Here is a 15,995-nt window from a genome sequence, read left to right as displayed (position 1 = left end):
CTCCTCCCATATACCACCCCTTACCTCTCTGTCTCCTCCCACTGATACCACCCCTTACCTCTCTGTCTCCTCCCATATACCACCCCTTACCTCTCTGTCTCCTCCCATATACCACCCCTTACCTCTCTGTCTCCTCCCATATACCACCCCTTACCTCTCTGTCTCCTCCCATATACCACCCCTAACCTCTCTGTCTCCTCCCATATACCACCCATTCCCTCTGTCTCCTCCCATATACCACCCCTTACCTCTCTGTCTCCTCCCATATACCACCTCTTACCTCTCTGTCTCCTCCCATATACCACCCCTTACCTCTCTGTCACCTCCCATATACCACCCCTTCCCTCTGTCTCCTCCCATATACCACCTCTAACCTCTCTGTCTCCTCCCATATACCACCCCTAACCTCTCTGTCTCCTCCCATATACCACCCCTTACCTCTCTGTCTCCTCCCATATACCACCCCTTACCTCTCTGTCTCCTCCCATATACCACCCCTTACCTCTCTGTCTCCTCCCATATACAACCCCTTACCTCTCTGTCTCCTAACCAATCCTGATGTCTGTACCACCCCTAACCTCTCTGTCTCCTAACCAATCCTGATGTCTGTACCACCCCTTACCTCTCTGTCTCCTCCCATATACCACCCCTTCCCTCTCTGTCTCCTCCCATATACCACCCCTTCCCTCTCTGTCTCCTCCCATATACCACCCCTTACCTCTCTGTCTCCTCCCATATACCACCCCTTCCCTCTCTGTCTCCTCCCATATACCACCCCTTACCTCTCTGTCTCCTCCCATATACCACCCCTTACCTCTCTGTCTCCTCCCATATACCACCCCTTCCCTCTGTCTCCTCCCATATACCACCCCTTCCCTCTCTGTCTCCTCCCATATACCACCCGTTCCCTCTCTGTCTCCTCCCATATACCACCCCTTACCTCTCTGTCTCCTCCCATATACCACCTCTAACCTCTCTGTCTCCTCCCATATACCACCCCTTACCTCTCTGTCTCCTCCCATATACCACCCCTTACCTCTCTGTCTCCTCCCATATACCACCCCTTACCTCTCTGTCTCCTAACCAATCCTGATGTCTGTACCACCCCTTACCTCTCTGTCTCCTAACCAATCCTGATGTCTGTACCACCCCTAACCTCTCTGTCTCCTAACCAATCCTGATGTCTGTACCACCCCTTCCCTCTCTGTCTCCTCCCATATACCACCCCTTCCCTCTCTGTCTCCTCCCATATACCACCCCTTACCTCTCTGTCTCCTCCCATATACCACCCCTTCCCTCTCTGTCTCCTCCCATATACCACCTCTAACCTCTCTGTCTCCTCCCATATACCACCCCTTCCCTCTCTGTCTCCTCCCATATACCACCCCTTCCCTCTCTGTCTCCTCCCATATACCACCCCTTACCTCTCTGTCTCCTCCCATATACCACCCCTTACCTCTCTGTCCCCTCCCATATACCACCTCTTACCTCTCTGTCTCCTCCCATATACCACCCCTTACCTCTCTGTCTCCTCCCATATACCACCCCTTACCTCTCTGTCCCCTCCCATATACCACCTCTTACCTCTCTGTCTCCTCCCATATACCACCCCTAACCTCTCTGTCTCCTCCCATATACCACCCCTTACCTCTCTGTCTCCTCCCATATACCACCCCTTACCTCTCTGTCCCCTCCCATATACCACCCCTTACCTCTCTGTCTCCTCCCATATACCACCCGTTCCCTCTCTGTCTCCTCCCATATACCACACCTAACCTCTCTGTCTCCTCCCATATACCACCCCTTACCTCTCTGTCTCCTCCCATATACCACCCCTTCCCTCTCTGTCTCCTCCCATATACCACCCCTTCCCTCTCTGTCTCCTCCCATATAAGACCCCTTACCTCTCTGTCTCCTCCCATATACCACCCCTTCCCTCTCTGTCTCCTCCCATATACCACCCCTTCCCTCTCTGTCTCCTCCCATATACCACCTCTTACCTCTCTGTCTCCTCCCATATACCACCCCTAACCTCTCTGTCTCCTCCCATATACCACCCCTTACCTCTCTGTCTCCTCCCATATACTACCCCTTCCCTCTCTGTCTCCTCCCATATACCACCCCTTCCCTCTCTGTCTCCTCCCATATACCACCCCTTACCTCTCTGTCTCCTCCCATATACCACCCCTTCCCTCTCTGTCTCCTCCCATATACCACCCCTTACCTCTCTGTCTCCTCCCATATACCACCCCTAACCTCTCTGTCTCCTCCCATATACCACCCCTAACCTCTCTGTCTCCTCCCATATACCACCCCTTACCTCTCTGTCCCCTCCCATATACCACCCCTTACCTCTCTGTCTCCTCCCATATACCATCTCTTACCTCTCTGTCTCCTCCCATATACCACCCCTTACCTCTCTGTCCCCTCCCATATACCACCTCTAACCTCTCTGTCTCCTCCCATATACCACCCCTAACCTCTCTGTCTCCTCCCATATACCACCTCTTACCTCTCTGTCTCCTCCCATATACCACCCCTTACCTCTCTGTCTCCTCCCATATACCACCCCTTACCTCTCTGTCTCCTCCCATATACCACCCCTTACCTCTCTGTCTCCTCCCATATACCACCCCTTACCTTTCTGTCTCCTCCCATATACAACCCCTAACCTCTCTGTCTCCTAACCAATCCTGATGTCTGTACCACCCCTTACCTCTCTGTCTCCTAACCAATCCTGATGTCTGTACCACCCCTAACCTCTCTGTCTCCTAACCAATCCTGATGTCTGTACCACCCCTTCCCTCTCTGTCTCCTCCCATATACCACCCCTTCCCTCTCTGTCTCCTCCCATATACCACCCCTTACCTCTCTGTCTCCTCCCATATACCACCCCTTCACTCTCTGTCTCCTCCCATATACCACCCCTTCCCTCTCTGTCTCCTCCCATATACCACCCCTTACCTCTCTGTCTCCTCCCATATACCACCCCTTACCTCTCTGTCTCCTCCCATATACCACCCCTTCCCTCTCTGTCTCCTCCCATATACCACCCCTTCCCTCTCTGTCTCCTCCCATATACCACCCCTTACCTCTCTGTCTCCTCCCATATACCACCCCTTACCTCTCTGTCCCCTCCCATATACCACCTCTTACCTCTCTGTCTCCTCCCATATGCCACCCCTTACCTCTCTGTCTCCTCCCATATACCACCCCTTACCTCTCTGTCCCCTCCCATATACCACCTCTTACCTCTCTGTCTCCTCCCATATACCACCCCTTACCTCTCTGTCTCCTCCCATATACCACCCCTTACCTCTCTGTCTCCTCCCATATACCACCCCTTCCCTCTCTGTCTCCTCCCATATACCACCCCTTCCCTCTGTCTCCTCCCATATACCACCCCTTACCTCTCTGTCTCCTCCCATATACCACCCCTTACCTCTCTGTCTCCTCCCATATACCACCCCTTCCCTCTCTGTCTCCTCCCATATACCACCCCTTCCCTCTCTGTCTCCTCCCATATACGACCCCTTACCTCTCTGTCTCCTCCCATATACCACCCCTTCCCTCTCTGTCTCCTCCCATATACCACCCCTTCCCTCTCTGTCTCCTCCCATATACCACCTCTTACCTCTCTGTCTCCTCCCATATACCACCCCTAACCTCTCTGTCTCCTCCCATATACCACCCCTTACCTCTCTGTCTCCTCCCATATACTACCCCTTCCCTCTCTGTCTCCTCCCATATACCACCCCTTCCCTCTCTGTCTCCTCCCATATACCACCCCTTACCTCTCTGTCTCCTCCCATATACCACCCCTTCCCTCTCTGTCTCCTCCCATATACCACCCCTTACCTCTCTGTCTCCTCCCATATACCACCCCTAACCTCTCTGTCTCCTCCCATATACCACCCCTAACCTCTCTGTCTCCTCCCATATACCACCCCTTACCTCTCTGTCCCCTCCCATATACCACCCCTTACCTCTCTGTCTCCTCCCATATACCATCTCTTACCTCTCTGTCTCCTCCCATATACCACCCCTTACCTCTCTGTCCCCTCCCATATACCACCTCTAACCTCTCTGTCTCCTCCCATATACCACCCCTAACCTCTCTGTCTCCTCCCATATACCACCTCTTACCTCTCTGTCTCCTCCCATATACCACCCCTTACCTCTCTGTCTCCTCCCATATACCACCCCTTACCTCTCTGTCTCCTCCCATATACCACCCCTTACCTCTCTGTCTCCTCCCATATACCACCCCTTACCTTTCTGTCTCCTCCCATATACAACCCCTAACCTCTCTGTCTCCTAACCAATCCTGATGTCTGTACCACCCCTTACCTCTCTGTCTCCTAACCAATCCTGATGTCTGTACCACCCCTAACCTCTCTGTCTCCTAACCAATCCTGATGTCTGTACCACCCCTTCCCTCTCTGTCTCCTCCCATATACCACCCCTTCCCTCTCTGTCTCCTCCCATATACCACCCCTTACCTCTCTGTCTCCTCCCATATACCACCCCTTCACTCTCTGTCTCCTCCCATATACCACCCCTTCCCTCTCTGTCTCCTCCCATATACCACCCCTTACCTCTCTGTCTCCTCCCATATACCACCCCTTACCTCTCTGTCTCCTCCCATATACCACCCCTTCCCTCTCTGTCTCCTCCCATATACCACCCCTTCCCTCTCTGTCTCCTCCCATATACCACCTCTTACCTCTCTGTCTCCTCCCATATGCCACCCCTTACCTCTCTGTCTCCTCCCATATACCACCCCTTACCTCTCTGTCCCCTCCCATATACCACCTCTTACCTCTCTGTCTCCTCCCATATACCACCCCTTACCTCTCTGTCTCCTCCCATATACCACCCCTTACCTCTCTGTCTCCTCCCATATACCACCCCTTCCCTCTGTCTCCTCCCATATACCACCCCTTCCCTCTGTCTCCTCCCATATACCACCCCTTACCTCTCTGTCTCCTCCCATATACCACCCCTTACCTCTCTGTCTCCTCCCATATACCACCCCTTCCCTCTGTCTCCTCCCATATACCACCCCTTACCTCTCTGTCTCCTCCCATATACCACCCCTTCCCTCTGTCTCCTCCCATATACCACCCCTTACCTCTCTGTCTCCTCCCATATACCACCCCTTCCCTCTGTCTCCTCCCATATACCACCCCTTACCTCTCTGTCTCCTCCCATATACCACCCCTTACCTCTCTGTCTCCTCCCATATACCACCCATTCCCTCCCTGTCTCCTCCCATATACCACCCCTTCCCTCTCTGTCTCCTCCCATATACCACCCGTTCCCTCTGTCTCCTCCCATATACCACCCCTTACCTCTCTGTCTCCTAACCAATCCTGATGTCTGTACCACCCCTTCCCTCTCTGTCTCCTCCCATATACCACCCCTTCCCTCTGTCTCCTCCCCAATGCTGATGAATGGTGTTTCTCAGGCTCAGTGCTCAGAGATGTGTGTGTCTATCGATTCCACATCTCTTGATTATACTGTCAGGGGGACGGGCGGGGTAATGAGGGATGGCCCAGAGGAACTGTGGGAAATGATAACAAATTAACATTTCAGGTATTGAAATTACTCGTATAAATCACAATCAAAAATGGGTTACACCAGTTAATGCCAGCCATATTCATCCCGGTCAGGCCTCTGTCAGAAACACGTGGCTCTACGTCCGGCCTATAAGTGTAATTAATGCCGATGTAATGAATTCATTAGCCGGTGGGAATTGGCTCAGATTGCTAAGGCCCAAATGGTACCCTATGCCCTATGTGGTGCGCTACGTTTGACCAGAGCCCTGTGGGTTCCATACGGGTCAAAGGTAGTGCACTACATAAGGAATAGAGTGCCATTTAGTACACTACCGTTGGCTCATACTTTTGTAAGTCTTCCAAGTCATCAGAGCAATCTGAATGTGTTGAGCAGGGAAAAGGCCCTTGCCAATGCACCAAATAATGAGTCTATAAGAAAATACTTGAGAGAGCAGCCATCCTTGACCAGGGAACTGGTTGGTGAAAGAACTGCCTAGGTCGCTGGTAGGACAACGGGTGGATCTACTGTATGTGTGATAGTAAACCTTTGGAACTGGAAGGAGCATGTGACTTGTACAGAGGAATGTTGCAGAAATGTCAATGCTGTGTGTGTGTGTGTGTGTGTGTGTGTGTGTGTGTGTGTGTGTGTGTGTGTGTGTGTGTGTGTGTGTGTGTGTGGTGTGTGGTGTGTGGTGTGTGTGTGTGTGTGTGTGTGTGTGTGTGTGTGTGTGTGTGTGTGTGTGTGTGTGTGTGTGTGTGTGGTGTGTGGTGTGGTGTGGTGTGTGTGTGTGTGTGGTGTGTGGTGTGTGTGTGTGTGTGTGGTGTGTGTGTGTGGTGTGTGGTGTGTGGTGTGTGTGTGTGTGTGGTGTGTGGTGTGTGGTGTGTGGTGTGTGTGTGTGTGTGTGGTGTGTGGTGTGTGTGTGTGTGTGTGTGTGTGTGCGTTCCAGTGTGTGACGGCATAGGGACTGGCAGCCTGCAGACAGCCCAGACGGTGGATGCCAGTAACATAGAGATGTTTGTCAACTGCACCAAGATCAACGGCAACCTCATCTTCCTCATCACCGGCATCAAAGGGTGTGTTTATTATAAACCTAGTAGTTTGGGTCCTAGATGCTGATTGGCTGAAACAACATTCCAGCCGTCAGACAATATACCACTGGTATGACTCAAAAATACTTGTTTACTGTTCTAATTATATTGGTAACCAGTTTATATAGAGATACCTCTGGGGTTGGTGGTACAGGGCCGATATACCACGGCTAAGGGCTGTATCCAGCTGCTCTGCTTCTCGTTGTACATATGTACAGCCCTTAGCCGTGGTATATTGGCCGATATACCACGGCTAAGGGCTGTATCCAGCTGCTCTGCTTCTCGTTGTACATATGTACAGCCCGTAGCCGTGGTATATTGGCCGATATACACACCTCCTCTGGCTTTTTTGCTTAATTATATCACACACTACCATGTATTTAGTCTTTGTGTTCCTCACACTTGTAACAAGATGCCTGAGACAGCATGTTGTACGGTCGAGACATGAGCCCTTCAAGGCTCTACGTGGTCAATCCGTCGTCTGCCATACAGTTACTTTACCTTACTCCAGCTGGTAGTGTTATTGTCTAACCCACCCCTCCCCTGACCTCCCCTGACCAGCCCTCCCCTGACCTCCCCTGACCTCCCCCACTACCAGCCCTCCCCTGACCTCCCCTGACCTCCCCCACTACCAGCCCTCCCCACCCCTCCCCTGACCTCCCCCTGACCTCCCCCACTACCAGCCCTCCCCTGACCTCCCCCACTACCACCCCTGCCCACCCCTCCCCTGACCTCCCCCACTACCAGCCCTCCCCACCCCTCCCCTGACCTCCCCCACTACCACCCCTGCCCACACCTCCCCTGACCTCCCCAACTACCACCCCTGCCCACCCCTCCCCTGACCTCCCCCACTACCAGCCCTCCCCTGACCTCCCCCTGACCTCCCCCACTACCAGCCCTCCCCACCCCTCCCCTGACCTCCCCCACTACCAGCCCTCCCCACCCCTCCCCTGACCTCCCCCACTACCAGCCCTCCCCACCCCTCCCCTGACCTCCCCCACTACCAGCCCTCCCCACCCCTCCCCTGACCTCCCCCACTACCAGCCCTCCCCACCCCTCCCCTGACCTCCCCCACTACCAGCCCTCCCCACCCCTCCCCTGACCTCCCCCACTACCAGCCCTCCCCACCCCTCCCCTGACCTCCCCCACTACCAGCCCTCCCCACCCCTCCCCTGACCTCCCCCACTACCAGCCCTTCCCACCCCTCCCCTGACCTCCCCCACTACCAGCCCTTCCCACACCTCCCCTGACCTCCCCCACTATCACCCCTTCCCACCCCTCCTCCATTGTTGGCACTTAACTAAGACAGAGGAGCACACAGTGTGTCAGTCTGGAGCTGGGTCCAGGGAGGGTAGTCTGTCAACTAGCATGGGGGCCTCCCTTCTGAATACAACCAGGATAATGTACTCTGAGACATAGGCCTACCGTCAGCCGTACAGGCCCTGCCCCAGAGGAAGAGAGGGGAGATTGTCAGAACTCATTTCACCCCATGACCTTGCCTTGTTGCCCTGGGATGCAGCCACCCTCGCTTCAGGCAACATGACACTACAGGACGATCTCTAATTCACACAGACTGTAGGTGGAATAGGTCAGGTCAAAGGTTCCTTGGCATGTTATGCACATGCAGACACATTCTAAAGTGGGACGCAGAGAACTGTTTTAATCTCTCTCTCTCTCTCTCTCTCTCTCTCTCTCTCTCTCTCTCTCTCTCTCTCTCTCTCTCTCTCTTCTGTTCTCTCTGATGGTCTATAGGGATATGTACCATGGTATAGGGGCCTTGGACCCGGAGCGGCTCAACGTGTTCCGCACAGTGAGAGAGATCACAGGTGAGACGCACACGCACACACACACACACACACACACACACACACACACACACACACACACACACACACACACACACACACACACACACACACACACACACACACACACACACACACACACACACACACACACACACACACACAGCTACTGCTGGGAGACATGGGAGGAAACACAAGAGAGTGAGGATGAGAGTGAGAGAAGGAATTATAGACTCTGTTATTGTATCTGGATTTAGGCTGTGTGTGTGTGTGTGTGTGTGTGTGTGTGTGTGTGTGTGTGTGTGTGTGTGTGTGTGTGTGTGTGTGTGTGTGTGTGTGTGTGTGTGTGTGTGTGTGTGTGTGTGTGTGTGTGTGTGTGTGTGTGTGTGTGTGTGTGTGTGTGTGTGTGTGTGTGTGTGTGTGCGTGTACTGTACGTGCGGAGTGTGTGTGTATTTATTCTTCTGATAATACCCATTAGGACTTGTATAAAGGGATGAGCTATACCTCATCTGTAAAACCTTTTGTCATATTAAACCCCGCGACTCGCGGTTGAGCCAAATAGCTAATGGAGTGAAACTTCATTTTCATAATGAAAACCAGGGCAATAAGGAAGAGCAACGACCAATATCTCTCCAAGGCAGGGCCTATACTGTCCACTTTAATGGGCACACAAATGCACACACACACACACATACAGACACACACACACACACACTATTATCTATCATTAAGGCACATGCAACAGTCGTATTATGCCCAGTGATGTTAAACTCATTCAGCTAATCAGTGTGATATTGTCTTTACCCAATACATTTCCTTTAAAGAAATGGGATCCTTGTAAGAAGCACATAAAAGCAATGATAGTGTATCTTCCCTCTAAATCCCTCCTTCATCAAATAGGAGGACATTCAGTTCTTCTCTGTGGGGTAATAAAGACAGAGTTGTTATGCTCCCATTCACATTCACTTTCTCATCACTGAGAAACTTTCCAAAGTTCTACACATGTAAGATCTTCATTTGAGCCAGTTTGCTACTGCAGGCAACAGGAAATGTAAATGATTATGTGGATTATAATGAATGGACATTTTTTGTAGGAGTTGATACATTTTTCGTTAGGGCAAATCAATTCTGACATTTTCAAGTGGAAATCACAAACTTTTAAATCCTTTTTGAACCTTGAATACTCTACAATTTTGCTTTTCCTGCTGTGCATGAAAGTTCTCAGCAACAAAAGAGTGATCAAATTAAGATCATCCATCTGTACTAGACAGTCTAGTCTTTTTGTCATCTTCATTCATGCGGCATCAAAAGCACATAAAGACATTGACATTGTGTGTTTGTCTGTGGGTTGCCATTTCTCCTCCAGGGTTCCTCAATATCCAGTCCTGGCCAGAGAACATGACAGACCTCGGTGTCTTCTCCAATCTGGCAACCATCGGTGGGAGATCACTGTACAGGTAACCGGCAGAAATCAACTCATTAAGTACCATATAGTACATGTTATTATTATTATTTTAGGATTTTAGTTTTGTGTCTAAAAAGGCAGGTATATCATCAGGTATAAACAATATATGTATTTAGGAAATCTGTTCCCAAGTTTTCCCACAAGTTAAAAAAGAGACAAATGTAAAATAATAAAATCAAGATATGAAATGATTGTTTTTGAAAATAACAATCTCTTTTTGGGCTTAGTTGTGGTCAATTTGCAGTGTATAAATTATTAGAATGATATTCCAGGCTGAATCTAGCTGCCTGCCCCTGAAATACACCAATATGTGGGTTTAAAACCGTCACACAGGGTAGTGCGATAATGATGTGTGCTGAGAGTTGGGAAGAAGTTCAGGGAGTGAGTGTTTTAATTAATAAATGCAACATAAAACAAAACAAGAAACACGAACAACGCACAGACATGACACTGGAACAGAAACAATAACACCTGGGGAAAAAACCAAAGGGAGTGACAGATATAGGGAAGGTAATCAGGGAGGTGATGGAGTCCAGGTGAGTGATGACACACAGGTGCGTGTAACGATGGTGACAGGTGTGCGCCATAACGAGCAGCCTGGTGACCTAGAGGCCAGAGAGGGAACACACGTGACAAGTACATGCATGCTCACATAGACATTCCACACACACAGGGAAACATAAAACTGTTTAGTGTTGACCCTTGTTTTCCTCCTCCTCTTCCTCCTCCTCCTCCTCCTCTCTGTTCTTCCGTTCCTATTCCTTATCCCTCTGCTCTACTCTCTCCCCTCTCCCCCCCCCCTTTCTCTCTCTCTCCCTCTCCCCCAACCCCTCTCTCTCTCTCTCCCCCCCCCCTCTCTCTCTCCCTCTCCCCCAACCCCTCTCTCTCTCTCTCTCTCCCCCCCCTCTCTCTCTCTCTCTCACGCTCTCCCCTCCCCCCCCCTCTCTCTCTCTATCCAAAAGAATAAAGACATTTCAAATGCCATATTATGTATATATACAGTGTTGTAACGATGTGCAAATAGTTAAAGTATAAAAGGGAAAATAAATAAACATAAATATGGGTTGTATTTACAATGGTGTTTGTCCTTCACTGGTTGCCCTTTTCTTGTGGTAACAGGTCACATATCCTGCTCCTGTGATGGCACACTGTGGTATTTCACCCAGTAGATATGAGAATTTATCAAAATTGGATTTGTTTTCTATTCTTTGTGGATCTGTGTAATCTGAGGGAAAAATGTCTCTCTAATATGGTCATACATTGGGCAGGAGGTTAGGAAGTGCAGCTCAGTTTCCACCTAATTTTGTGGGCAGTGTGCACATAGCCTGTCTTCTCTTGAGAGCCAGGTCTGCCTACGGTGGCCTCTCTCAATAGCAAGGCTATGCTCACTGAGTCTGTACATAGTCAAAGCTTTCCTTAATTTTGGGTCAGTCACAGTGGTCAGGTATTCTGCCACTGTGTACTCTCTGTTTAGGGCCAAATAGAATTCTAGTTTGCTCTGTTTCTTTGTTAATTCTTTCCAATATGTCAAGTAATTACCTTTTTGTTTTCTCATGATTTGGTTAGGTCTAATTGTGGTGCTGTCCTGGGGTTCTGTGGGGTTTGTTTGTGTTTGTGAACAGAGCCCCAGGACCCGCTTGCTTAGGGGACTCTTCTCCAGGTTCATCTCTCTGTAGGTGATGGCTTTGTTATGGAAGGTTTGGGAATCGCCTCCTTTTACTGGTTGTAGAATTGAATGGCTCTTTTCTGGATTTTGATCATTTGATGATACATTATTTTGTGTTTTACATCGTACACAGAGGATACTTTTAGCAGAATTCTGTATGCAGCGTCTCAATTTGGTGTTTGTCCAATTTTGTGAATTCTTGGTTGGTGAGTGGACCCCATACCTCGCTCTCTCTCTCTCTCTCTCTTTCCGCTCTCTCTCGTTCTCTCTCTCCCCGTCTCTCTCTCTCCCCGTCTCTCTCTCCCTGTTTCTCTCTCTCCTCTCTCTCGCTCTATCAGTCTCTCTCTCTCACACTCTCCTCACTCCTTCTGGTTCTTCTCTCTCTGTGTTGTAAAGTTCTCTGCACTAATGATCAGCCGGGTTATGTTCTTCTAAGGGCCCCATAACAGCCGGGTTCCAAAGGGGCCCTTTGATGCTCCTAGCAACCCTTTGATGAATATGTTGTTTTGATAACTGTTTTACATTAGCTGATCGTAGCGAGATCCAAGGGGAGGCGCAGAGTCAAAGGAGTCAAAGGAGTTGCAGTGTCTTGTTTTCTAAATGATGTATTAGTTGGTAGTACATGGAGGAGGACTGTCAAACTCAGCACCATCACATGTGATAGAGTCAACTGTCTAGAGCTGAATGCTGAACCCTCCGCCTACTCTCTCCTTCATTTCCCTTTCATTCCATGGTGACCCTCAGCTTTCATCATCTTCTTCTGATTCTTCTATCTCTCTCTCTCTCTCTCTCTCTCTGTCTCTGTCTCACTCTCTCTCTCTCTCTCTCTCTCTCTCTCTCTCTCTCTCTCTCTCTCTCTCTCTCTCTCTCTCTCTCTCTCTCTCTCTCTCGCTCTCTCTCAGTCTTCACCTCTCTTTTTCTCTTTCTCTCTCTCTCTCTCTCCCTCTCTCTCTCTCAAATTCAAATTCAAGCTGCTTTATTGGCATGAAAAACATTGTGTCAATATTGCCAAAGCAACAATGTATACAATATACATTGTAATAAAATTATAAACAATGCCAAATAATAATATAGAATGGCAGTAAATAATAAAACACAATTAAATATAAAAATAGTAACAATAAAATGGTAACAGTCAATAGTCGAATGTAATGTAATAAATATAAAAAATGTAAAAAAATGAAACTATAACTAACTTATAACTAAATAACGGTCATCTTCACCATTACATCGGTACTACAACTACTATCATCATTACCACTACTACCACCACCACCATCACTAAACTGCTATCATTACCTTTACCACCCATACCACTACTATTTGGAATGATAAACAACAATAATAATATTAATAACAATAACAGTAATAACAATAACAGTCATAATAAGTAAGTTACTGCTTACTATGCAGATGTTATTATTCAGTGTCCCTCAGGCTATGGCAGGCAAATACATATTTGGCTGCAAGAGGAGCCATTGCTCCTTCTCTCTCTCTCTCTCTCTCTCTCTCTCTCTCTCAATTCAATTCAATTTTCAATCTCTCTCTCTCTCTCTCTCTCTCTCTCTCTCAATTCAATTCAATTTTCAATCTCTCTCTCTCTCTCTCTCCTCCTTTATCTCTTTTAATGATGCCTTTTCTTCTATTGATGCTAATCTATGTTCTATAAATATTTTCTTTAACAACATGAATGGTTAAACAAAGAGCTTTCTCTCTCTCTCTCTCTCTCTCTCTCTCTCTCTCTCTCTCTCTCTCTCTCTCTCTCTCTCTCTCTCTCTCTCTCTCTCTCTCTCTCTCTCTCTCTCTCTCTCTCTCTCTCTCTCTCTCTCTCTCTCTCTCTCTCTCTCTCTCTCTCTCTCTCTCTCTCTCTCTCTCTCTCTCCTCCTTTATCTCTTTTAATGATGCTTTTTCTTCTATTGATGCTAATCTATGTTCTATAAATATTTTCTTTAACAACATGAATGGTTAAACAAAGAGCTTTCTTTCTCTCTCTCTCTCCCTCTCTCTCTCTCTCTCTCTCTCCCTCTCTCTCACTCACGCAGTGGGATCTCTCTGCTGATCCTGAAGCAGCGTTGGATCTCCTCTCTCCAGTTCCAGTCTCTGGATGAGATCAGTGCGGGCAACGTGTACATCACCAACAACAGCCGCTTGTGCTTCTACAACACCGTCAACTGGACCAGCCTGTTCCGCACCAGCAACCAGAAGGCGCTCATCCGCAACAACCGCGCCCCCAGCGAGTGCAGTGAGTGACACACATTTGGTCACACATGCGTTGGTATGCACACACACCTGTTGTTGATTGCACAGACACACATGCACAGAGATGCAGAAGCAGACTTATTCAGGTATGTACACATGCACAGAGATGCAGGAGCAGACTTATTCAGGTATGTACACATGCACAGAGATGCAGGAGCAGACTTATTCAAGTATGTACACATGCACAGAGATGCAGGAGCAGACTTATGCAGGTATGTACACATGCACAGAGATGCAGGAGCAGACTTATTCAGGTATGTACACATGCACAGAGATGCAGGAGCAGACTTATTCAGGTATGTACACATGCACAGAGATGCAGGAGAAGACTTATTCAGGTATGTACACATGCACAGAGATGAAGGAGCAGACTTATTCAGGTATGTACACATGCACAGAGATGCAGGAGCAGACCTATTCAGGTATGTACACATGCACAGAGATGCAGGAGCAGACTTATTCAGGTATGTACACATGCACAGAGATGAAGGAGCAGACTTATTCAGGTATGTACACATGCACAGAGATGCAGGAGCAGACTTATTCAGGTATGTACACATGCACAGAGATGCAGGAGCAGACTTATTCAGGTATGTACACATGCACAGAGATGCAGGAGCAGACTTATTCAGGTATGTACACATGCACAGAGATGCAGGAGCAGACGTATTCAGGTATGTACACATGCACAGAGATGCAGGAGCAGACTTATTCAGGTATGTACACATGCACTAAGTCCACACAGTCACAAGTTTTCAACACAATGGTGTCATTACGTTCTAGGGTCCCCGCTCCCTACAGACACTAAACCCCTGATTCAGCTCTCTGCTGAACAAAGAGCTTACTGGGATAGAACTTACTGAGTTGTAAGGTGTTGGAGAAAATGACAGGTTATGTGATTTTCTGTAGAGGGACTCCATGCATTCATGTCAGGGGATTGTATTACTCAGACCTCTTGTTTTGATTCAAGCACATAGAGAGTTTGATCCTATGCGATATTTACTTTGTGTGGTTCCAGAACAAGAGCCAGCTCCATCAGGGCTCCATCAGGGCTCCAAAAGGCTAGTATCCACAAGGCTCCATGCTTGGTCTATGGAGAGCATCCTCAGATAAACACATTGGTCCTGTGAGATGGGGCTGGGAGTGAACAACACACATGTCACACTGATACAAGACAGACAATGAGAGAGAGAAAAGAGAGAGAGAGAGAGAGATAGGGAGGGAGAGGGCGGGAGGCATGAGGAAGAGAGAGGGAGAGAGAGAGAAGGAGAGAGAGATGGGGATGAGAGAGAGATGGGGATGAGAGAGAGATGGGGATGAGAGAGAGAGAGAGAGAGAGAGAGAGAGAGAGAGAGAGAGAGAGAGAGAGAGAGAGAGAGAGAGAGAGAGAGAGAGCGAGAGCGAGAGAGAGAGGGAGGGAGGGAGGGAGGGAGGGAGGGAGGGAGGGAGGGAGGGAGGTGAGAGAGAGAGAGAGAGAGAGAGAGAGAGAGAGAGAGAGAGAGAGAGAGAGAGAGAGAGAGAGAGAGAGGGAGAGGGAGGGAAGGAAGGAAGGAAGGAAGGAAGGAAGGAAGGAAGGAAGGAAGGAAGGAAGGAAGGAAGGTGTGAGAGGGAGAGAGAGAGAGAGAGAGAGAAGGAGAGAGATGGGGATGAGAGAGAGAGAGAGAGAAGGAAGGAAGGGAGATGTGAGAGAGAGAGAGAGAGAGAGAGAGAGAGAGAGAGAGAGAGAGAGAGAGAGAGAGAGAGAGAGAGAGAGAGAGAGGGAGAGACAGGGAGAGAGACAGGGAGAGAGACAGGGAGAGAGAGAGAGAGAGATAAAGAGGAAGAGAGAGGAGGACGTGTTGTGGAGTCTTCCTGCCAAGCGGTGGTTGATATCATTAGCGTGTTAATGAGTGTTGCGGTGTGCTGTGGGATCAATAACCCTGTTAGGAGGCCTCTTCATTAGTCTCTCATCCAGCCATCGACCAGCCCAGACAATGGAGGGGGAGCTGTGGAGGTGGATTGGAACAGGGGGACAGGGGGACATGGCAGACGGCTCACCCCAGGGAATGTGTCACTCACTGGGGCAGTCGATGAGGAAAGTGGATGGGCTTGTGGAGGTCAGTAGGGAGTGTAGTCAGATGCAGTGTCTATTGACTGTTTAAGTTTAAAA

At 49.2% G+C, this 15,995-nt stretch overlaps 1 protein-coding gene across 1 annotated transcript in view; it reads left to right on the top strand.

Annotated features, from left to right (window-relative positions):
* The window catches only part of LOC139532648 (receptor tyrosine-protein kinase erbB-4-like), a 686,205-nt gene that overhangs the window by 524,200 nt on the left and 146,010 nt on the right, over window positions 1–15,995 (top strand). The window contains exons 9-12 of the mRNA XM_071330551.1: window positions 6,509–6,635; window positions 8,403–8,476; window positions 9,823–9,913; window positions 13,630–13,829. Coding sequence (XP_071186652.1) covers window positions 6,509–6,635; window positions 8,403–8,476; window positions 9,823–9,913; window positions 13,630–13,829 — 492 coding nt within the window. The remainder of the gene's footprint in view (window positions 1–6,508; window positions 6,636–8,402; window positions 8,477–9,822; window positions 9,914–13,629; window positions 13,830–15,995) is intronic.

The sequence above is a fragment of the Salvelinus alpinus genome, chromosome 10 (assembly GCF_045679555.1).
Source record: "Salvelinus alpinus chromosome 10, SLU_Salpinus.1, whole genome shotgun sequence".
NCBI classification, from domain to species: Eukaryota; Metazoa; Chordata; class Actinopteri; order Salmoniformes; family Salmonidae; genus Salvelinus; species Salvelinus alpinus.
The sequence above is the reverse complement of the archived record's forward strand: the minus strand, read 5'-3'. Positions and strand labels throughout refer to the sequence as shown.